This window comes from Eublepharis macularius, chromosome 11 (genome assembly GCF_028583425.1).
Source record: "Eublepharis macularius isolate TG4126 chromosome 11, MPM_Emac_v1.0, whole genome shotgun sequence".
Lineage (NCBI taxonomy): Eukaryota > Metazoa > Chordata > Lepidosauria > Squamata > Eublepharidae > Eublepharis > Eublepharis macularius.
Window position 1 is genome coordinate 1,242,339 of NC_072800.1, and position 24,676 is coordinate 1,267,014.

Below are 24,676 nucleotides of genomic sequence, written 5' to 3' on the forward strand. Positions count from 1 at the left end.
TTTGGATAACCCTGTCTGCTTGTTGGAATGCAGCTCCCACGCCATCTAGTTGAGATTCTGTCATTTTGAGTATTTGTTTGTTTTTAAAGGTATGTGGCCAATTTTCTCTCTCCTGGGACTGCTGCATTCCTTAGCGCAAAGGTAAAATATAGTCGTTGCGTGCAGGGCTTATTTTCTGGGGAAAGAGGTGGTGGAACTCAGTGGGTTGCCCTTGGAGAAAACGGTCACATGGCTGGCTGGTGGCCCCGTCCCCTGATCTCCAGACAGAGGGGAGTTTAGACTGCCCTCTGTGCCAGCGCGTGGAGGGCAATCTAAACTCCCCTCTGCCTGGAGATCAGGGGGCGGGGCCACCAGCCATGTGACCATTTTCAAGAGGTTCCGGAACTCTGTTCCACTGCGTTCCTGCTGAAAAAAAGCCCTGGTTGCGTGTGATAATTTGGGTGCAAAATTGTCACGTGAAGTTAAGTATTAAGGCTTTTTAAAGATCCACTCCCCTCCCCCCCACAGCACAAAACCTCCTCAAAGAGTAAGCCCATTTAAAAAGATACCCTCAAGAAACTCCTCCTGCAAAAAAAGGGGAAAGTTTTAAAATTAACTCTTCTGCACTATGGCAGATGACAACGTTATTCTGTAATTCTCTCCTGCTATTATTCGTTATGAAGAAAGGTTCGGAAGAGGGGAAGTCATCACACAGTCCCTACAGTTAAACTGCAGCAAAACACAAATCCACTTGTAGATAAGGTAGAAAATACCCACATGCACTGTGGAAACAACGCAAGTAGCAACAGAACTTGGCCAAAGCAAACTCTCTATGGGTTAAAAAAATTACGGGTTGGGTATTTGCTTTCGTGAGCCACAGCTCACAGCTTCTTCAGATATCTGAAGAAGTGGTATCTGAAGAAGTGATCTGTGGCTCACGAAAGCTCCCACCCTACCACAAATTTTGTTCATCTTATAGATGCTACTGGACTCTTGCTCTTTGCCACTGCTAGACAGACAGACGAACACAGCTACCCATCTTAATCTCTCTCTATAGTTGGTGCACTATGAGAATGAAACTTTGAGGATGGACTGAGAATCTTGAAAAAAAACCTGTCAGGCGTGCAAGTTCCAGTTTCTGAGAAACTGGAACTGCTGGAACTGGATGCTTTTCTGGCAAGGTAGCTTAGCCAATTTGTGGAGTGAGTGGTCAGTACAACCCCCCCCCCCCGCTCAATCTAAGGGACACAGAAAGGAAGAGGGAGGGTTTCACAATGGGCCAGAAGCAGAGGATCTCTGCTTTTTTAAGAATGCCAAATCTGTCTCCCAAGACCTAGATCAAAAAGCACGTAAAAGAAGGCCACAGATTTGGCCAGTCACTAAAACACTGAGGAAGTCTCAATCAAAGTACTGTGTCCACTCCCTCCTGCCCCTTCATCTACGTCACTGGTTTTTTTTAAAAATCTGAAAGAGTCTTCGACTTAAGACAGAAGGCGCTGCAGCACCCACTTGAGGACTCCCTCCCGGCCGATGAAGTGGCGTTGATGAACAGGGTCTCCTTCAGTACAGTTCTCTAACTGATAAATAAACCATATGTAGGCCCCAGACACCTAATTAAAGGATTCCACGTTTGGGCCGTTAGCAGGGTCTATCATTTGGCACAGGAAGCGTGATTGTAGGTGGTGGTTGTGAGCTGGTTCTGCTGGCTGCTGTGAGAGCAGGGATCCCTTCTCTCTCTCTCTGTGTCTCTGAGTCTTGCTTCTGCCAGGCAGGCAACTAACATAACATTCCGTGGCTCTGTGACCGATTCGCTTGCAAATTGAACGGTGGCTACGTCCTTCCCTTTGCCTCTCTGGCCATGGAGGGCTGAGCTCACTTGAAATCTGATCCATTCTCCTTGTCTCTTTAAAATACGCAGCATGCATTATATTCCCCCTCATTGCATTCCCCCTCTTGATTCCAAAACTGAGTTTATTTGCAAATTCCACAGACATGCTTCTGTCAAGATCATATATAAAATGTCTATGCACACAAAATGCACAGCCTGGGCAAGTAAAATGGTATTATTCATTTCCAAATTACTGATCATGTTAGCAAAGCTGCTTGGTAACAACGACAACAACAACAACAACATTCAATTTATATACTGTTCTTCAGGACAACTTAACACCACCCAGAGTAGTTTACAAAGTATGTTATCATTATCCCCACAACAATCACCCTGTGAGGTGGGTGGGGCTGAGAGAGCTCCAGAGAGCTGTGACTGACCCAAGTGACTAACGTCAAGTGGAGGAGCAGGGAATCAAACCTGGTTCTCCAGATTAGAGTCCCACGCTCAACCACTATACCAAACTGGCTCTCTGATTGGCTGGTGAAGAAATATACAGTGCAGGTAAAACAGGTAAAGAAATATACAGCACAGAAAGCTGATCTTCCTCCGAGAGGGGCTTTCTAGCATCATTTGATTGAAGGTATGCATTAACTTGGCTAGATGTTCATCAAATGTTTCTGTCTCTTTGTATTTCATGTTTGCCAGTTTTCAATTCACTTATAAAAGGCCATCCAGATATATTATGTGGAGACGCTAATAAATCAGATTTCTCTTTGGCAGTCTTAAGTCCACGGATTACTGCCTTTTGTTGCTCATTAAGGGTGCCATTTATTAAACAGCCCTGTGCAGGAAAAATTTGTCAGCATCAATGGCATAAAACGATTTTCACATCCAAGTTATGAACACATTTTGCAAATGCAAAGGGAAGGCCTAGCAAAGGGACTTTCAGTGCAAACCTAAGACGAGTTACTCCAGTTTAAGCCCATTGAAATCAATAGGCTTAGACTGGAGTAACTCTTCTTAGGATTACACTGTGGATCTGGAAAATTGCCATGTACCTAACCAGAGATGTGAATGCTGCATAATTTCTAAATCTGTTAAACCTATTTTTCTTTTTCTTTTTTTATATATTTTTTTTATTTTATTTTATTTTATTTTTAACATCTAAAACAGTAAACTACAAAAAACTACAATAGTATAAGGGGAGGAAAAGAAGGGGAAAAAAGGAGAGGGGGAAGGGGGGTGGAAGAAAGGGGAAGGCAACATACAAACACTAAACACTACACTTCAATGCTTTCCCTTCATACTGCCATAATTGAAAAAATGCTTAATAAAGTAATGATGGAATGGTTAATCTTACAAAATACAAATTACAGTTCAAATTAAATCTCCCCCCCCCCCGGGCCTCGGACGCAGTTCTCTCTGAGCAGCTACAGCCGCAGCGCTCGTTGCCTCCCCCCTCCCTTCAGGCTTCGAATCTTCTTCTTTTTGCTTGGTATCTTGCCCAAATTCTTGATTTTTGTCCACAAAATCCCTTAGCTGATCTTCCGAATTAATCTTGTAAGCTTGATCTTTATAACTAAACCCGATTCCTTCCGGAAAAAGCCATTTGTACTTTATGCCACGTTCCCTCAAAAGAGCTGCCAGCCTCTTATACTTAATTCTTCTCTTCCGAACTAAAAATGGAACATCCTTCAGTATCTTGACTTTATTTCCCAGAAAGTCCAAGTCCGCATTATATGAGTTATATAGGATGATGTCCCTGACCCTCCTAGATGAAAACTCAATAACAATCTCGCGAGGCAGCTGCCGCTTCATTGCATATTTTGAAGATGCCCGATGGGCTCCCAAAATGGCGCTTTTTACTTCTTCTTTAGTTGCCCTCGCGGGTGTCGCTAAAAGTTCCGAGGCAAGATCCCTTAAATCCTCGTTTTCCTCCTCTTTAACATTCTGGAGACGCAAAATGGTCTGTGCTCGCTCCACTTGCAGCCCAATCAGCTGGTTTTCCACCAACTTTAGCTCCTTGTTCGTTGCTCTCATAAGTGACGCATTTTCCCGAGCAGACTTCTAGCGGGGGGGGGGCAGAGATGTTAAACCTATTTTTCCAAAGCAAAGTGAGCATAAAACAAAGAGGCCACTTGACTTAATTCATTCAGCTATCTGTGGCCCTCTACCTGTACAAATGCTGGGAAAGAATAAGTATTTCGTTACATTCCTTGAGGACTTTTCATGATACACAGTAATATATCTCCTCGGAGAGAAATCCCAGATGTTAGACCACCTTAAAGACTTTGTAGCTCTGGTCCAGAATAAATTTGGAAGGAAACCGCAGATCCTGCACTCAGATAATGGTGCAGAATACATGTTTAATGCCACACAGCAATTCCAGAGACAGGAAGGCATAGAACACCAGACCTCAATGGCCTACACTCCTGAGCAAAACGGAGTTGCAGAGAGGAAGAATAGGATGCTGCTAGACATGTTGAGATGTATGTTGCATGATGCTCAACTACCAAATCAATTTTGGGGAGAAGCAGTCATGACTGCCCCATATACACAGAACAGACTGCCAACAAAAGCTACTGAAGCTACCCCATTTGAACTTTGGCACAGCTATGTATCAAGTGTAAAACACTTGAGAGTCCTTGGAAGCAAAGCCTACTCCTCCATTCCAAAGGAGAAGAGAGGCAAACTAGATGACAGAACTTCACTAGGAATTCTTGTTGGATACTCTGCACAAAGCAAAGGATACATGATCTATGATCCACAAACCAGAAGAACCATTGTGAACAGAGCTGTATACTTCAACGAAAGTGAGAAGGCTACACCTGGAGAGGGGGCCACCATTGAAGAGAACAGCCAAATCACATATCCTGATTCAGATTTTTAAAAAGAAGATTCTATGATACACATCACTGGCATATCAAGTGCAACTATAATACCAGATGGTTCACCACTGGAGACACCTGGCCCACGAGAGGTTCAAAGTCCAGAGACACCTGCCCCACAAGAGGAACAGTGTCCAGAGACCTGACCAATCAGAGGCACAGAGTGCAGAGGTAGAACCCAGATAATCAACACGTTCAACCAAAGGTATTCTAGCCCCACAACTGTCCTACCTCACAAGAATGGCGGAAATACCTGAAACTACTTCATGGGATGAATTATCCCAACTACTACCAGAGGAAGCTGAGAAATGGAGAAGAGCCGCACAAGAAGAATTTGAAGCCCTACACAAGAACAAGACATGGGCACTCGCACCGCTACCTCGGATTTTCCCTCTACTTCTGGGACTCCGCGAAATCTAAGTTGTCTTTCCATGTGTTTACATTCCATCACGGCCATTCTTCCTTGCAAACCCTTGGTTTCTATCTTAAAAGAAACAGACAATTTATCAACTTCATCTTCCATTACTTTAACTTTCAACTGCGTCATTTGTAATTCCTTCTTGACCTCATCAATACTCTTGGTTACTTCTGCCACCTCCGATTTAAGTGTCTCTTTAAAATCTTTCGCCATATCCCTTATCATATCCTTAATCTCTTTATTTCCATCCACCACTTTCTTATCAAGACCCTCCAATGCCGACTGCCACTCCTTCTTTGACATCGTGGGGCTAGCTTTACCTCGCTCCCACGAGTCCGCTCTCTTCCGCAACTCCATGGTGAAAATAATTTATTATTTTCAAAATTAAGTCCTTTATTTTAAACGAATTCTTCTCCAATTAAAAAATTCCAGTGTCCAAAATGGCGGGCGTCTTTTCTCTATGGTTTTAACTCGAAGCTTCTGCCCTTATCCTTCTCCAAGATGGCCCACTTCCGCTTAAATTGAGGTCTTGCCCTTTCCCTTTTCCAAAATGGTGCGCTTCCTTTTCTGGGTTCCCTTTAACCGCCGCTTCAAGCCCGTTACTCTATTGCTTTGATGCACTTCCTGCTCTGTCACAGCCACACAGCAGTTCTCGTGTTTCTTCAAGTTTCCCACAGTTCACTCTCTCTCTTAGACCACAGGTATGTAAACAATAATTACTTTTCTGCTCTAATTCTTCTAAATAAATTCTTTTTAACTCAGTCACTTTACCGGAGCATAGCCAATAAGTCTTTAAAACTTAGCAATCTTTATCTTCCAAGTTAATTCAGTTCCTCTTATCAAATTTCTTCTCGAAAAGAGAGATAGCAATCTTTACCTTAACAGTTCTATTTGCGGGTTGTAATTGCTGTTTCAGTACTTAAATTACTCCGAATTAGTCCAAATTAATTGCTGAAGCTTGGGTACGATGATCTTATGTCAATTCAATGACTCCAAAGCCGCTGCAGAGATCTTTGCCATCCTTCATAGAGCGGGACCTCAAGGCTGGGTGGGTGATCGTTGCGCAGATCTCCCCCCACAGCTGAGATCAACGCACCCTCTGGATCCTGAGCGTTCATGCCTGTTCTCCGCCTGAGAACTGGGGGCCACGGGTGATCTAGCACCCCGCTAGCCCTCACAAACAGTGGCTCGGACAGCTCCGCTCCCTGAGCTGCGTCAGACCACCATGATCCCAAACCAGAAGTCCCCCAGATATATTAAATTCTTGTATTATTACAACTAAAATCCAATCATATAAAATACTTCATAGAAGCTATATAACACCAATGAAGATCTCATTAATTTCACCACCTAACTCACCACTTTGTTGGAAAGGTTGTGGTATTATTGGCTCGTTTGCTCATGGTTGGTGGGAATAATTGGCTATATTTTGGGAAGAAATCTTAAAACAAATACATGAGATTACAGGTTATTTAATTCCACTAGACCCTAAACTGATTTTTTTAGATCAATAGGATACTTTTCCAATTCCCAACATCAGGAAAGACTTAATTTGTAGCCTTTTGATGGCAGCTAAATCCTTAATATCGACCAATTGGAAATCAACAAAAATCCCTACAATTGAGGGTTGGATATTTAAAGTATGGGACTACTATATACGTACAAGAGAAAATTGATGATAACCTATACCAAGCACAGAACTATCAGAAGGAAACTGATTTTTTACCTAAATGGTTTCCATTCTTTGAATACTTAACTATTAATGATCTACATCCTCCCAAACACTTTTTGCTACTCTAAATTAATTATTGTGGTGTGTTTGTGTTATGTGCCGTGAAGTCGTTTCCAACCTATGGTGACCCTATGAATGGTAGACCTCCAAAACGTTCTCTCTCTAACAGACCTACTCAGATTCTGCAAACTGGAGGACGTGGTTTCTTTTATTGAGTCAAGCCATCTCGTTTTAGATCTTCCTCTTTTCCTGCTGCCTTCCACTTTTCCTAGCATTATTTACTTTTCCAGAGAATCTTGTCTTCTCATGATGTGACCAAAGTACGATAGCTTTAGTCTTGTCATTTTAACTTCTAAGGAGAATTCCGGCTTGATTTGATCTAGTACCCACTTATTTGTCTTTTTGGCTGTCCATGGTATCTCTCCTCCAGCACCACATTTCAAATGAATTGATTTTTTTCCTGTCAGCTTTCTTTACCATCCAACTTTCACATCCATACATGGCAATGGGGAATACCATAGTTTGGATTATTTTGATCTTGGTTCCCAGAGAGACATCTTTATCTTTAAGGATCTTATCTAGCTCCCTCACAGCTGCTCTTCCGAGTCTCAATCTTTTTCTGATTTCTTCATTGCAGTCTCCCTGTTGGTTGATGATTGAGCCAAGGAATACAAAATCTGAACAACTTCAATTTCCTCATTGTCAACTTTAAAATTGTGTAGTTCCTCGGTAGTCATTACTTTTGTCTTCTTGATGTTCAATTGTAATCCTGCTTTGGCGCTTTCCCATTTAACCGTCATCAGTAGTCGTTTCAAGTCTTACTATTTTCTGCTAGTGATGTGGTGTCATCTGCATATCTCAAATTGTTAATGTTCCTCCCACCAATTTTCACTCCTGCTTCTTCTAGATCTAATCCAGCTTTCCTTATGATATGCTCTGCATAGAGGTTGAACAGGTAGGGAGATAATATGCGTCCTTGTCTGACACCCTTGCCAATTGGAAACCAATCTGTTTCCCCATATTCTGTCCTGACAGTAGCCTCTTGTCCAGAGTACAGGTCATGCATCAAAACAAACAGATGTTGTGGCACTGCCATTTCAAGACTCTCCATAGCTTTTCATGATCTACACAGTCAAAAGCTTTGCTGTAATCTATATAAAACAGGCTGATTTCTTCTGAAACTTGCTGGTATGTTCCATTAGCCATCGTAAATTTGCAATGTGATCTCTGGTGTCTCTTCCTCTTCTGAATCCAGTTTGAACATCTGGCATTTCTCATTCCATATATGGTAAGAGTCCTTGCTGTATAATTTTGATCATCACTTTGCTTGCATGGGAAATTAACGCAATTGTCCGATAGTTGCTGCACTCCTTGGCGTCCCCTTTTTTGGGAATTGGAATGTAGACTGAGCTTTTCCGGTTGGTGGGCCATTGTTTAGTTTCCCATATTTGTTGACAGATTCTTGTTAAGATTCTGATGGACTCCATTTATGTAGCTTGAAATAGTTGTTTTGATATTCCATCTACTCCAGGTGCTTTGTTTCTCTCAATTGCTTTGAGTGCAGCTTTTACCTCACTTTCTAGGATTTCTGGTACTTCATCAAAAGATTCTTCGTCAAAAGCATCTGTCATCCTTCCATCTCTTTTGTATAGTTCCTCAGTGTATTGTTTCCATCTTTCCTTTATTTTGTCCTGATCAGATACTATATTTCCATGTTGATCTTTCAGCATTCCAAGCCGTGGCTTGAATTTCCCTTTGATTTCTCGGATCTTTTGGAACAAATCTCTTGTTCTTCCTTTTTTGTTGTTCTCTTCTATTTCTTTGCACTGGTTTTTATAATAGATTTCTTTGTCTCTGCGTGCAAGTCGCTGAAAAGCTGCATTTAGAGTTTTGACCCTATTTCTGTTGCCTTTTGTTTTTGCTTCTCGTCTATCTTTAGCAATTTTAAGAGTTTCCTCAGACATCCATTTAGGCTTCTCTTTTCTTTTGGCTACAGGGATAGTCTTTGCACATTCTTCCTTGATAATATCTCTAGTTTCAGCCTGTAATTCTTCTGGCTCAAGATCAATTAAATTTAGTATTGCAAACCTGTTCCTTACCTGGTCTTTAAATTCTTCAGGAATATTATTTAGATTGTATTTTGGTACTATGATTCTTTTAGAGTTTCTCTTCAGCTTTATTTTAATTTTTGATATTAACAACTCATGATCTGTATTGCAATCAGCTCCTGGTCTTGTTTTAGCTGAGAGAATAGAGCTTCTCCATCTACTGCTTCCAATTATGTCATCTATTTGGTTCCTGTATTGGTCACCTGGTGATTTCCACATATACAATTGTCTTTTTGGTTGCCTGAAGCATGTATTAGCAATGAACAGGTTGTTGGCTTCACAAAATTCTATGAGCCACTCTCCTGCTTCATTCGTGATCCTAATCCAAATTTTCCAACTATGTTTGATTTTGCTTTATCGTCTACTTTTGCATTCCAGTTGCCTATGATTATCAGCATATCTTGTTTAGGTGTGTGGTCAATTTCTTCTTGGACACTTGCATAAAAGTTTTCTATTTCTTCCTCTTCAGCAGCCGTAGTTGGAGCGTAAACTTGAATGATGGTTATGTTAACAGGCTTTCCCTGAAGTCTGATTGATATTACTTGGTCAGACTTTGCGTTGTAGCTCTTGATTGCTTGTGCTATGTCTCGCCTCATTATTAGAGCAACCCCATTTCTTTTGAGTTCATTTCTGCAGTAAAACACTGTGTGATTTTCTGAAGGAAAATGTCCTGAGTTGGTCCACAGTAGTTCACTCACACCCAGGACTACAATGTTTAAATGTTCCATTTCTTGTTTTACAATTTCTAGCTTACCTGTTTTCATACTTCTCATGTTCCATGTTCCTATTATGTGTGTCGCACAGCTTTGGACGTTCCTTTTGCAACTGGATGTCCTTTCGGCTTTAATCCAGTCCCATCATTAAGAATACCACTATTCGTACTTGTCCTCAGCAGCCAATTGAGTGCCTTCCGACCTGGGGGTTCTGTCTTCCAGCACTATATCTTTTTTCATTTTGGACTATCTCATCATAGGGTTTTCAAGGTAAGAGACCAGCAGAAGTGGTTTACCAATGCCTTCTTCTGCTTCGCAGTACTAACCAGGGTTAGTTGAAGTGACACTGCCGTTGTCTGTGAAAGATCATCCGCCAGTGTCACCTTCCACTACTGCTGCAGCCCAGTAGCTAACCTTCAAGGATTCTTCCACTCCCATCACCATTGGAACATTCAGTACTCTTCTGCCAATGTGACCATTGATTCCTGAAGGGGGTGGAGGCATCTTCATCTAGTGTCTCAGCTTCGACCATTCCGCCTTGAGTGACTCTTCCAGGAGTTTAGACTCTTCTAACTTGGCATCTAACACGGTGCCCTTGTCTGTTTTCAATCCAAGTGTCTTATCTGCTTTTCTTAATACATCATTCATCAGCTTAGAGATTTGCTGCAGCTTTAAAAATATCTCTTCAGAGAGCGCCATTTTATCCACTCACTTTCAAATGTTCAATCAAAGATCTCTTAAGACTGGTAAAAAGCTCCTTTGCTCTTGCTGCATATAGTTCTGAAGTTTTTTGCTCCCCAGCTCTCCCTCAGGAAACCTCTCCTTGCAATCACTCTTCAGTGACAGTATCCTGGTTCATCAAGCAGCCGCCTCTCCGGGGGATAATAAAAAACCCCTCATCAAGCTGGATAGCCCTCGTAAAGCCATACACAATTCTCTTACTTGGAGAGATGTCAGGTAGAATCACTCTTTTTCGGTCTTTCAGTTGTCTTTACTTCTATCTTGTCAGGAATATCCACTTTGTTTTCGCTTGTTTAGAATCTCGGAGTTTGTAGTTTGTGAGCCATATTAGGCTTCTTCCTCGGTCCTTGCCTTTGAGGCGGTGTAAGGGCTCCAACAGGGGGTTGCCAGTCCCCGTGAGCCCCTCCACCTTGCTCTGGCCTGCCCCCCTCTCTGTGGGGGGTGAGGTCTTGGAGGCCCAAATCCTCGAGTCCCAAGGAGTCAGGAAGATCACAGCACTGAGCTTGTAAACTCAGCTGCTGTGATGCTGCCATGCCATTCCGGAAGTCTCCCCAGGAGTTTAGACTCTTGACCAAGCCTGTGCTCCTGGCGGTGTTGCTCTCAGCTTCACTGACACACTCAACCCCCCTCACCACATTAAGGTGTGTATCCACGAAGGTAGTAAGACAGTATATCCTGCTCTTATTGTTTTTTTGCAGCAATGGAAAATAAATGTTTTACTTATATCTTATAACATTGTAGTTATATCAACATATTGTATCAATCTCATTATATACTTTACTATGTACCTCTTCATTAAACCTAATACTGTACCACGCGGAAGAGCATTCTTATAGACAATGTTCCTTTTTGTATATGAAAAGTTTTAAAGATAAATTTTAAAAAAGAAAAAAGAATCAGCATTGCTGTCCAATGGCCATCTAGCCTCTGCTTAAAAACCTCCAAAGAAGGAGCGCCCACCACCTCCTGAGGAAGCCTGGTCCACTGAGACCGCTCTAACAGTCAGGAAGTCCTTCCTAATGTTTAGCCAAAAGCTCTTTTGATTTAATTTCAAGCCGTTGGTTCTGCTCCAACCTTCTGGGGCAGTAGCAAACAACTCCACACCATCCTCTACATGACAGCCCTTTAAGTACTTGAAGATGGTTATCCTATCACCTCTCAGTCATCCCCTCTCCAGGCTAAACATACCGAGCTCCTTCAACCTTTCCTCATAAGACTTCCTACAGTCCCCTCACCATCTTCATTGCCCTCCTCAGGACATGTTCCAGCTTGTCTATATCCTTCTTAAATTATGGTGCCCAAAAGTGAACGCAATACTCTAGGTGAGGTGTAACTAGAGCAGAGTAGAGTGATCTCATCACTTCATGTGATCTAGATACTACGCTTCTGTTGATACAGCCCAAAATTGTGTTTGCCTTTTTAGCTACCATATCACACTGCTGACTCATGTTCAATGTATGGTCTACGAAGACCTCTAGATCCTTTTCGCACATACTACTGCCAGGACAAGTCTCCCCCATCCTATAATTATGCATTTGATTTTTCCCTTCCTAAATGCAGAACTTTGCATTTATCTCTGTTGAAATTCATTTTATTTGATTTAGCCCAGTTTTCTAGCCTGTCAAGATCAACCTGTATCCTGACTCTTCTAGCATATTTGCTATCCCTCCCAATTTAATATCATCTGCAAATTTAATAAGCATTACTTCTATTCCTTCATCCAAATCATATATAAAAAAGTTGAACAGAACAGGTCCCAGGACCAATCCCTGAGGCACTCCACTTGTCACTCTTCTCTAGGAGGATGAAGAACCATTAACAAGCACTCTGGGTGCAGTCTGTCAATAAGTTAAAGATCCACCTAACAGTAGTTGGATCCCCATAAGACAGTAATTCCCCTTAATAATTCTCTCTTTCTCTACTTCTCTCCCTCTTATAGGAAGAGTTGACAAGAACCCCATGTGAGCACAAAGGCCCATCACCTTCCTTCCCAGGACGTAAAGACATGGGAAGAGATTGTCAGGCTAAAGGACTCTCTCAGACTCTCCACTTCATCAGACACAGCTGTGTAAGTTAAAGGTCTTTATTAGGAATCCATACTAGTAAAGCACAGTACAGAGTAATTGCCTGGAATGCCAAAGCCAATTCTTCCCCGAGAGATCATACCTCCAGTCCCCTCCCCCCAGTCCACACAAGAGTCAGTTGAAGTGGGCACGAAATTCCTGAAAAAGATGTAGAGCTGAAATTCCCAAGGTCTGTTCCCAGACACGCTGCTCCAGCTGCACTGATAACACCACTCGGCCCAAGCAAAGCAAGATACAATGAAGAAGGAAGCTACCCCTCTACACATCCCCCCCCCGGTAGCCATACAATTACAGGTATGGGAGGCAGAGTGGCTTGCCTGCCTGACAGAGACCGGCTGGCTCAGGCCAGTGAGGGCCCATCCAGTCCAGTAACCTATTTCATGCAGCAGCCAACCAGTTGTCCTACAGAAACAACAAACAGGGCAAAGAGGACAAGGTGTTCCCTGATGTTGGCTCCTAGCACTGCACTTCAGAGATTCATTGCCTCTGAAGATGGAGGTTCCTTTGACTAACCATGACTAGCATTCTCCATTGCTTTGTCTAACCCTCTTTTAAAGATATCTGTACTTCTGGCTTTCACTACCTTCTCTGGATCCAATTACTCATTGAGTAAAGAAGCATTTCCTTTTGTCTCTCCAGTACCTATTACCCATTAAATTCATTTAGTGCCCCCAAATCCTAGTATTGAGGGGGAGAGAGAGAAACACTCCCTCTATCCATTTTCTCTGTTACCTGGAATAGGTCTCCTTGTAAGTAAGGGGGGGAATTATCGGCAAGGAGCAGAGCTATGTGAGAGGGATAACTACAGGTTAACTCCACCAGTATTTATACTTACCAATCCTGAAGAGTAAAGTAGTCCACAGAGGAAGAGAGCTTCAAACGTCCTGCATTCTCGGCAAGAGAGAGACTTAGGGAAGTGGCCCCAAGGGAGCAGCGCTTGGATCCAGTAAGCGTGAACAGTTTGAATGGGGCAAGAGCCCTGGTTCTTATAGGGAAAAACGTGTCCTGAGGCTGGGGAGCCCCCTCAGCCATTAGAACAAAGACTGTAAAGGTCAGTCTCTGGGAATTACAAAGGTGTAGTTACTTTGATTATTTGCACCCATGGTGCGTGAAAGGAAATGCAAAGTCCCTCCTGCTGCCTCACAAAGGGGCAGGTTGCTCATGAATCTCTCCGGAGCTGGGTTGATGTATTTAGATATGAAAACACATGTTCCCAGAGACAAATTAAATTTATTAGTGCTAGTTGATTGATCCTTGATCTTCGGGTGGGGATTTCATCACAGGAGGGTATTGGAATGTGCTAAGTGGGGTGACACAATGAGACCCTTTCTTATCATAGCTTATGCCCGCAGCTGGGGAGGTAATAAATCAAATCACCTCAGTCCTCTGCATTAGCATGAACATTCCTTTCATGCCTTAATTTCCCAGGTGAAACTTAGCAACGCCGGCTGGAATTCCCCCTGCTGCAGATCAAGCTGCCTTAATCCAGGGGCCCTGTGATTTTTATATCACAGGCAGCTATCAAACAGCTAGTAAATATGACAGAGGCCGGGGCCAACTGCTTACATCTCCACCCTCTGTCATGTCTGCCCTCAGCTGTCTTTTTTCTAAACTAAAAAGTCCCAGATAGAGATGGGGGGGGAAATGGGGGGGAAATGAACCCTGAGTTTTGTGGTTCATCGTGTTCCACAAACCATGAACTTCCACGAAATTATCCCGTTTCACGAAATGATTTGTTAGATTCATGATTCGTCAGATTGTGAGGCCTTACAATGGCCCCCTTCATACCCAGATATGCCAAACTCACAGGGAGACTTCAGCAGGCTCTCCTCCAGCCACTCTCCAAGTTTGGTGAAGATTGCAATACATTGACTGGGAGATCACCTCCCTTCTGTCCCTCCGGGTGTCGTGGGCTCGGGGGCTGGGGGTGGCCTCTGTCAAGCTCGGCCCCAGACCCAGGCAATGCCCCAAGACTGGGGTGGGGTGGGGGAGAGAAAAAAGGCACCCTCACCCAAAATCTTCCCAGCAAAGACAAGAGTAGAAAATAAGAAAGAGGCTTTTCAGTCTCTTTTGAAGCAGCAGCAAATCCAGCCAAAAGCTCCCAGATCCACTCACTCTCTCACTCCAAATCCCAGCAACAGCTCCTCCCTCTCCCTCTGTCTACTGGAACTGAAAGTAGGAGGTGCAGAGCTGTGCCTTATATAAGAAACACTCACATAGAGCAGAACAGGAGCTCTCTGGTTGGCAGACAGACTTGCCTACCAGGGTTTGGAGGGATGTGATTGCTGTTCCCATGGCTACAGAAAGCCTATCTCCCCCCGGCTTGTTGCTTTCATAGAACAGAATGGGAGCTCTCAGGTTGGCAGGGAGAGCTGCCTATCTAGGTTATGTGGGCTAAGACTGGGGTTTCCACAGCAACAAAAGGTCTGCAGATATTCTGGGCCTATGTTGCCTAGGGAATCAATGGATTGGCACCAGCCTGTCTGGCATCACAAAGCATTCACAAATCAAACGAATTGGCCACAAAAGTTGTGGATTTCATGAAAAACGCAGCCCCACAAAATGCGTTTGAGTGATACGTGAATTGGCCCAATTTGTCACGAAATTTGATTCTTGTTTCGATTTGTGCCCATGTCTAGTCCCAGACTCTTCAGTCTTTCCTCTTAGGAAAGGTGCTCCAGCCCCTCCTAGGAAAGTACTCCAGTCCTAATGCTGGAATTCAATCTTGGTTGCCCTCTTCTGTACTTTTTCTAGCTCTGCAATATCCTTTTTGAAATGCGGTTACTAGAACGGTATGCAGTATTCCAAATGAAGGCACACCATTGCTTTATACACAGGCTTTACAATACCTGCTGTAAAAGTTCCCAGTGTGGAGTTTGCTTTCCACTAAAATCCCAAGATCTCTTTCACTCATGGTCTCCAACAGTTCAGAACTCAGCAGTATACATTTAAAAATAATGACTTTTTGTTCCAATGTTCCGTCTTGTAGTTATGGACAGTTAACTTCATTTGCCATGTTGTTGTCCACTCATCCAATTTAGATAGATCCTCCTGTAGCTCTTAACAATCCACCAGGGTTTGTTTGTTTATTGATATTTGTATGTCACTTTGTCAGAGTCCTGCAGCACAGGACTGTTTCATCATCCTGAATAATTTGGCTGCTGCACTGCCCAGAATGAATCCTTCTGCGACCCGCTACTCACTTCCCTCCCTTGCAGGAACTGCCTGTTTATTCCTGCACTCTGCTTCCTCTTGTTTAACCAGTTTTTAATCCATAAAGGGACTCTTCCTCTTACCCAAGGACTGATAGCCTTACTTAGGGATCTTTATTGAGGTATCTGATCAAAATCCAAGTCTACCAGGTCACTGTACAAGGTCATTGTAACCCACATGCTTATTCACTTTAGAAAACAGAAACATAGAGCTGTAAGGGATCTGAAGGGTCATCTAGTCCAGCCCGCTGCACAATGCAGGAAATTTACAGCTCTCTCTTCCTGCTCTATGCCCAGAGGAAGGGGGGAAACCCTCCAATATCCTCGGCCAACCTGGCCCTGAGGAAAAATTCTTCCTGGTCCCAAGGTGGCCATTGGCTTTACCCTGGGCATATGAGAAAGGGCCACAAGAACCTAGCACCAGCTCGCCCCTTTATGCCCTCCCTCTTCCAATCTCAAAGGACTCCAAAGGGCTGGCGAAGCAGGGTTTCTCTCTGAAGAAGCCATGCCAATTTTCTCTTAGCAGGGCTTTCTTCCTTGATATGGGTAATAATTTTATCTTTTATCACAACAAGAAGCCTCGCGGTCAGTTGTGATAGGCTCTTTCCTGTGCCCAGCACCTGGATAATCAGGAAGAAGGAATCTTCCCTTCATAAGCTTCAACAACCTGTCTGTCCTGTCTTGGATCTGAACTCAGGGGAAAGAGTGCACCCCACGTGACGAAGTAACAGGTTTGGGTGGCACACAGCTGCCTCTGTCTCTCTCGCAAGGGAGTTAACAACCACCTCAGGCCTTCTTAATGCATTGCCTACAGGGACAGGCTAGGAGGCCATCTGACAGCAATGCTGATTCTGCGAACGAGGCAGATCATGAGAGGGAGGGCTGGGCAGGGTTACACCAGTGCTTAGTTCTTGTGGCCCCTTCTTACACACCCAGGGTAATGCCAATTGACACTCTGGGGTCAGGAAGCAATTTCCCCCCAGGGCAGTTTGGCTAGGGAGGCTGATGGTGCTTTGTCATCTTCTGGGCATGGAGCAGGGGTCACTAGGGGTGTGTGGGGGGGGGTAGTTGTGAATCTCCTGCATTGTGCTGGGGGTTGGACTAGATGTCCCTGGAAGTCCCTTCCAGCCCTCTGGTTCTGTTCTTCTTCCCTCCTCTTGGCAGTGGTTGAATCCCCTTGCTTCCTTTTGTGAGTGTCCTCAATCAAGATATTCAGAGGCAAAGTTCTTGAAAACTTTCAACAGAGCAATCAGTAATTGCTTGTCTTGTGGTAGCTTCAGTCAAGGATGCTTTTAATCACGTAGTCCTTGGTTTCCAGCTTTTTGTTCCACTCATATTTGTACTTCCATGCAGGAAGGCAGCCTAAAGTTCCTATGGTGCCTGTAAAGGCCTTTTAATGTTAATTTAATTTACAGCACTTATTTAGTGTGATTCAGTTACTGAATAACGACAGGAGCGCTCTGCCTTCCTTGCCCTGTTGCTGAACTCACACAGCGGCTGAACTCACTTCCTTCTAAGCTTTCAAGGTTGTGCATTGACTGAGCAAGCAAAGGACTGCATGGTTATGGTTGCTATCCTGGCCTTGTTGAGGGAAAAGGGTTAAAAATAGTTTTAAATCAGAGGTGCAATGGATCTCGAATCAATAGAGAGTCAAAACAACAGTTTGCTTTTAAAAAACATTTACTTCTAAAGGAAAAAGGTACACAGGATTGCTACAAAATAAAAAAAAAAAACCTATGAGCTACATCTTGCTGACCATGAGTACAAAGAGAGGAGATAAGAGCAATGGGAATTCTGCCTGTCTTCTTGACCCTGAAAGAAAACCACCTGACCTATTGACCGATAACAGTTTACAAACACATCTCATAGATCCAGAGGAGTTAGCCGTGTTAGTCTGTAGTAGCAAAATCAAAAAGAGTCCAGTAGCACCTTTCAGACTAACCAATTTTATTGTAGCATAAGCCTTCGAGAATCAAGTTCTCTTCGTCAGATGCATGATCCGAACTGGTCAAATACAGAAGAGGAGGGGAGAGAGGGGAGAAAGAAGGGGACATATATCACAAGGGGACAGAATGCAATTAGCGTGGAGGCAGTCAAAACATTCCTTTGCTTGGAAATGTAAACATCTCCTTTTGGTGTGCAGTCAGTTTGCCGTATTAGTTTGTAGCAGTGAAAGTATCCAATTCCTATGTAGTATAAGCCTTCGATAACCACAGCTCTCCCTGCCAGCTGCATCTGACAAAGAGAACTGTGGTCCCCGAAAGCCCATACCAGGCGTCACTGGGCTCCCCCAGACCACGCCTCTGTAAAGGGAATCTGTTACCTGTTACACATCTCAGTTTCCCCAGGCTTCCAGGCTATTGGCTCTGTGCCAGGTCCTCTTCCAGGTCAACACAGACAAAAGCACAGTGAGTAAACACATTAACCCCATAATGACTGAATGTCAGACCTTGCAACATATATTCCAACACGCCTTTGCTCATTTTTATGACAACATTTGCTCATCAGGCAAACCATGTAAAACAGACAAATGGCTTTATTTAAACTCAGATATAACAGATAGCTTGCCAGATGCAAACATGGCTGGAATAGCTTTCTAGTTGAATTTTTTTTTCAGTATAGCAAAATCATGGCAGACTTGCTGACGGGAGGTGTATAATTTAGTCCTCTCCGATGAGGAATTCCTAACTAAGGTGGAGCAGCCAGGATAGTAATCAGAACTAAACAAGGAGAGATGCAATGTCCTTACAATGTTATACCGCCTGATCTCCCTCCTTAACTGTGAGTACCAAATCTTTATTTCTAATTTCAATTGAAGGATAAATTTGATAGTAGACAACTATATTAATGGGAGATGAATTAAGGTTCATCCTGACCCACCAGCATGTAGACAGGCAGTACATTAAAATATTAATTTTCCTAAAAAAGAATCCTTTTAGTTGCCTACATTAGTTGGGACCTTGATGTGGACAGGCAGCCATGCCCTAGTGGTACCAAACCATGTGCGCACGTGTGTGTGTGCGTGCGTGCATGCCCACGTAAGAGTCCTGTGCTAGGTTCATTTCTTTCAGCATTTTCGTCTGCCACCTTGCCTAAGATAACTTCCCAATATCCATTAAGAAGTTAGGAAACTTCTTTGGAGAAAATGAAATTTCCTCCCTGGTCTCTCTCCACCTCGACTAGCTAATAGTCTGTTTGCTGAGTCAGAGAGTTAAGCCACACCTATGACTTTCTAGCTGTGCAGGGAGTTCTCTTTGACACAGTATCAGATTAGAACGGGCTTCTGTCCAAGGGTGTGTGTGTGTGTGTGTGCTAAATTAAAGTCCTTCTTAGTTCTGGGTCCTGAATTTCCTTGTAAGCGCTGCCAAGGTTCCGACGTCTCCCACTTCTTTGTTTTCTCCTGAACTTTTTGTTTACATTTCCCGTCCTTGCAGGAAGCCAGAGCGAAAAGAGGAGCCGCCTTCGGGAGTGTAGCTGCCATGTGGACAGCCTGCATTCCTGCCGTGACTTGTGGGTGTGGGTAGCTCTTTGCTTCCCTTCTGGCCACGGAGGTGCTTCTCGCCGAGCCAGAAAAGCAATCTGCCCGTCTTCCTGCTGGCCTCGGCCCAGGCCTTCCTTCATGCTCAGCAGCAGCCGTCTGCTCTGCCATGCTGAAGCAGATCCTGTCCGACATGTACGTGGATCCAGAGCTCCTGGCAGAACTCAGCGAGGAGCAGAAGCAGATCTTGTTCTTCAAGATGAGGCAGGAGCAGATCAGGAGGTGGAAGGACAGAGAAGCTGCAGCTACTCTAGAGGAAGCGTCACGGAAAGAGAGGAGAGGTCAGTGCCTGGCTACTCTGGCAGAATCAAACTGAAGTCTAGTTCTCTGACTCCAGGAGGGGATCCATTTGGGTATAACAGGGACCTACCTACACTGTTAAAACTTAACGCTGACGATATCTGGGGCCTATATAGCACTCTGGAGCATTCAAAATGCTTCACCTGTGTTACCTCGGTAACCCTTACCACAGCCCTGATGGGTAAGCCCCCAGCAGGGTAGGAACCCACTGAGGTCATGGTAGAAGTCAGTCCAGGGTCTCATCCTCTCTGCTAGGCTACCAGAACTAAATTTCATGAATAGGCATGTGGAGGATCACAGAAAAAGATGATTTCCACATAAGGAACTTGCCCCGTGTGGCTGCTTTTGGAGAGTCTCCACAAGTCACCATGTTCTTTCTGTGAACATCTTGCGTTCACCTTCAGAGCCAGAGAAAATCCTTCTTTTCACTGACGGAAGAGCTGCAGGCAGAGCCTCCAAGGGAAAGCTCTCTCTGCCTGCAGCCAGTCCAAGGGCGGGCGAGAGCTTAGCTGCTCTTTCAAAATGGTGGGGCTTACCCCCCCTCCCCCATTCCAGTCCTTCAATGGATTTTTGGTTATTTTGTCAGTCTTGGAATGGGTTTGAGGTATGTTTTCTTCGTTTGGGTTCTCAGCTGATGCACGGCATCCCTTTGACTGTGGCTCAGCTGGGAAGTGGGAAGGGGGGAGTGCGTGACTGCTGCTTCTCTGCTGCTGTGAGGCTGTGGGCAGGAGGTTGTGGGGAGGGGCCAGCAGTGTGTGGCTTGTGCCATGCTGAGGCCACGCCTGTCTGCCTCCCCCATGCTCCATTTCTGCTCTGCACTCTCTCACACCTCTCTGGCACAGCACCCAAATATACAATTCCAGACCCAACCCCTTCTGATCCCGAGGGAGGGGATTTCTGCTCCCTGCCAGACTCCCCATATCGCCTCCAACTCATTGCTTGGGGTGGATCTCCTGGCTTGAACCTGCCTGCCACCCTCAGCTGACCCGCCCTTTCCAGGTGGGTGGGGACTCTTCTGTGCCGTTGCCTCCCTTCAGGGGCCACTCTCTCTCCAAAATAGCCCCCCAGAGCAGGCATGGGGGTCATGGCTCCCTCCCTGGCTGTGTTTAGGAAGGCTTTAGAAATCTTTTTATTCTACAAGGTGGATTTATTCCAGGTGGATCTTATGGGATCGTTTTTGGCCTGTCTGCTGTTATGCTATATGCTAGTTTTGTTTTATTGTTTAGGGCTAAGTTTCATGCTGTATTGGTTTCAATTTTGGGTGTTGTAAGACACAGTGGGTTTATGTGAGTGGGAAATAAGCTGCTGAAATTAGCAAACTACCAAACGGACAGAGAGCAGGAGCAGAAATATCATAATTAATGCAACATTATAATATAAAATCATCATAAGCTCTATGTTATTACTCTTTTGTTAGTCAGATTACTGGTTAATAGTCCAGGATGGGCAGTTAGTCAGTGGGAGTCCATAACAGTAGACAGCTGCTGGGTTTTTTCACGTTCCATTCATCGGGATTTGGAGACAGCGAGGCTGGACGGTGTGAAGCGGCAGCTGGTGGCTGTTCGAGGGAGTTGCAACGTAACTGAAGGTGGAACCTCCTCCTCAGGGTGGAAAGCCCCTCTTTGGGTGAGCCTTGGAGGACGCGCCCTTTGCTTCTACTTGTGCTTTTGTAAGTAAAGCACATATGCCAGCACATCTTAGTAGCCAGTATTTTTTCACCGCTGCAGGAAACTAAAAGAGCAAGCCTAAACTGGTCTTCTCAGAAGTAATTCCCATTTTATTCAATAGGGCTTACTCCCATAAAATATTCTTAGTATTGCAATCAAAATCTGGTAGACTTCCCCCCCCCCCCCCGCAAATATTCCACTGCTAAGGCAAGTGGAGTCTGTGTAGCGGCTGTAATGCTTTATACAGAGTATTCAATTCCTTTCTAATGATGTTTTTTGTGTGGATTGTAAATTCACAACAATCACAGACACCTCTTGGCCATCAATAATGTTTATGCTTCCCAGTTCCCACCCTGACATCACACCAGTTTAGCCATTTAGCCAGTGGCCTTAGGAGAGGCTGGGTCTGAGGAGGAGACTGGAAGAGCAGAGAAGAGGGAAGCCAAGGAGGGGGTGCGGAGGGATGTGGTGGGCTATTTATCACTTTTATTGTACGGAAAACTTTGAAATGGCTGGAAAATGCCATGTGGAAATAGAAGGGATTGTAGATTGCGCATTTCTTTGGGGTTATAGATAAATAATATAATAATACAAGCAGAGGACCTGCGAGGACTTGCGGGGGCATCTCATTCCCCCCCCACGTGTTCTTTCCCTTCCCTGCCCCCATCAGCGTCTCCCTTACGGCCCAGTTGTGCGGTGCTGGCTGAGACAGGTCCCGTTGTGTAGTGGGGAGCCTGCACGGACTTCCCTTGTATCCCTTTCCTGACATAATTCCCTCTTTCCCTCCTCTAGGCAACCTCCACATGCTCGCCTTTCCCTATGTCCTTCTCGCCTTCAAACCCATTAAACAAATTATCTTTTATCTGCCCCCATCTTTACCTGTATTACTTAAATTACTTCATTTATATCTGCCTTTCTCCAAAGCAGCTTACATAGTTCTCTTTCGCTCCATATTATCCTCATAACAACCCTGAGAGGTAGGTTAGGGTAAGAATGCATGACTGGATAAAAGTCACCCAGGGAGCTTCCACAGCAGAGTGGTAGTGACTCGAACCCGAGTCTCTCGAATCCTACTCTAAAACTCCAACTGCTACACCACATTGACTGGGGTGGGGGTGCTATTGAATAGTCGCAAGCAGCCAGGCCTGGGAGAGTCATGCAAGTCACGTGGTATCAAGTCGTTGCTTCTGTCCCCAATGAGTCCTCCCTCATAGGCCAACACAGCCCCGGAAAGGACCCCCTTTGCCTTTTCTTGACAACAACCAAGCCTCTTATGGTTGCCTAGCAACAGCCACTGAGGGTGTCTGCTTAAAGCTACAGGCACTCCTTTTATCATTTTAGGAGTTTAAACCCCCCCCCATGTATTTTTTTTTTAAGCTTTCAGATTTTTCTGCACACCCGGAGCATTTATCAAGTGTGGCAGAAGGTGTTCCTTGGCCATTTGTTGCTCCAGGCTCTGGATATTAGCATCTCAGATCAGGGCTACTTAGCTAGTAGTATGTAAGATGTATTTATATAGTGATTTTCCTAAGCAATTTATATAATCCTCCCACCTAGTAATCCTTACTTTGAGTTACATCAAAATTATTATCCCTATACTGCAGGTGGGAGGGCCAAGGCATAGTGACCTGTCTAAAATAAGAGCCAGAGGGGACATTTGAGTCTGGGACTCTTGGCTCACAGCTCATTCTCTTCTAGACCAACTGCTGTTGCATAATACCAAAAAGGTTACAAGTAAGTTTTAAAACTAATAAATTAAGGAATGAAGACAGGCGCTGGAGAGCATCCATCTCTCTATGGGATAATGAGTTAATTGGCCCTGGAAATTTAAATAGGAATTTGGTAGAAGATGACAGTGAACTCCATCTACACATAACAAAGTGCTTGTGTTTGTCGGGGGACAACCTGAGGGCTTTGCGTCACACATGTGAGGGGAGTCTTGTGCCTCCCAGGCACACACCACCTATTTTCTGTTTGTGACCCCAGCAGGCAGGCTTTAGACCCTCCCCTCCTTTTGCACCCTTAAACCATCCCGTGGAGCTCCTATCGGCTCTGCGGTGAAGCTCACATGTAACCGTGTAAGTAATGTGGTTTTTACAGTGGAACCGGTAGTGGCTTCGTGGGGCTCAGACTGGACTCTGAGTGAGGTTGCCAAGTTTCTGCCGGGAGCAGGGGATCCCCCACCCCCCAGCAGGCCCATCCTGTTGCTGCTCAGCCGGGCAGCGGGAGAACAACGAGAGGGAAATGGAGGGCGACAGCCACCATCCTGACGTGCTGGCATCACTTCTGGCGTGGCTGGATGAGATGTCAGCACATCACTGGAGATGCTGCAGCCAAAGAGAGCTTTGCATGAATGCTAGAGTGTCACCATGCTGGTATCGTTTTCAGTCGTGCTGGAAGTGACGACAATGCGTTGCTGGCCATGTCGTCCTCTTGTTGGCAAGGCCCTCTCCCCAGCAACGGTGAGTCTTCTACTAGTTGCCAGCCTTGTGATGGGAGCCCTAAATCAGGGAGTGGCTGTCGGAGACAAAAGGTGGACGTCAGTGGTTCTTTAATGTGGTTCTTCTGACACGATCTTACCAGACGGGATGGGCAAGGATCCAGTGCTCAAGTGGTGCCTTCAGATCCCAGAATCCTGTCAACATTTTTCATGGTAATTGGGTCAAAATGATCCATAAGCAAACCCGGCAAAGAATTAGACCTTTCTTCTGCCCGGGCTATATCGCAGCTGGCATCCAGATCAGGGAGTAGTCTTATTATTTTATCAGCAAAAAAACTTTGTATCGCAGCTAACTGTCTGCTCCTGAGACAAAAAAGGCTCAGATTTAGGAGTAAGCAGATGTTGAGGTACATTAAACAATTGGGATGGCTATAAGCTAGCTGATGCAGTGGTTGCAGAGAAATATCATTGCTTTGGTCCTATCCCTGCTGCTTCATAGGTCTCCCATTAGTCTCCATAGCTTGTGTGTGTGTGTGTGTGTGTTCTGTGTCGTCAAGTTGCTTCTGACTTGTGACCCTATGAATGAAAGACCTCCAAAATATCCTCTCCTTAACAGGCTTGCTCAGGTCTTGCAAACCGGAGGACGGGGCTTCCTTTGTTGAGTCAAGCTATCTTGCTTTGGGCCTGCCTCTTTTCCTGCTGCCTTCAGCTCATGATGTGACCAAAGCACGATGGACTCAGTTGCCTGGTTTTAGCTTCTAAGGAAAATTCAGGCTTGATTTGGTCTAAAACGTACATTTTTGTCTTTTTGACTGTCCACGGTATCCGTTAAACTCTCTTCCAGCACCACATTTCAAATGAATCAATTTTATTGGAAATTTGTTGGAAATTTCAAATGAATCAGTTTTCTTAGAAATTGTTGGAAATGTGCTAAACAAGAAGGGACATTTTATCATATGTGGTGGACATGTAGGGAGAGCCAAGATTCCTCACTACCCTCTGCAGGCTTGCTGCTCTGAGCCCCA

General features: G+C 44.6%; 1 protein-coding gene across 3 annotated transcripts in view; it reads left to right on the top strand.

Annotated features, from left to right (window-relative positions):
* Window positions 1-19,133: 19,133 nt before the first annotated feature.
* Window positions 19,134-24,676, top strand: part of SH2D4A (SH2 domain containing 4A) — a 57,726-nt gene continuing 52,183 nt past the window's right edge. For all 3 annotated transcript variants that reach the window (XR_008597817.1, XR_008597816.1, XM_054991075.1), the window contains exon 1: window positions 19,134-19,525. Coding sequence is in view for 1 of the 3 variants with exons in the window: in XM_054991075.1 (XP_054847050.1) it covers window positions 19,354-19,525 (172 nt within the window). In the remaining 2 variants the exon portion in view is untranslated. The remainder of the gene's footprint in view (window positions 19,526-24,676) is intronic.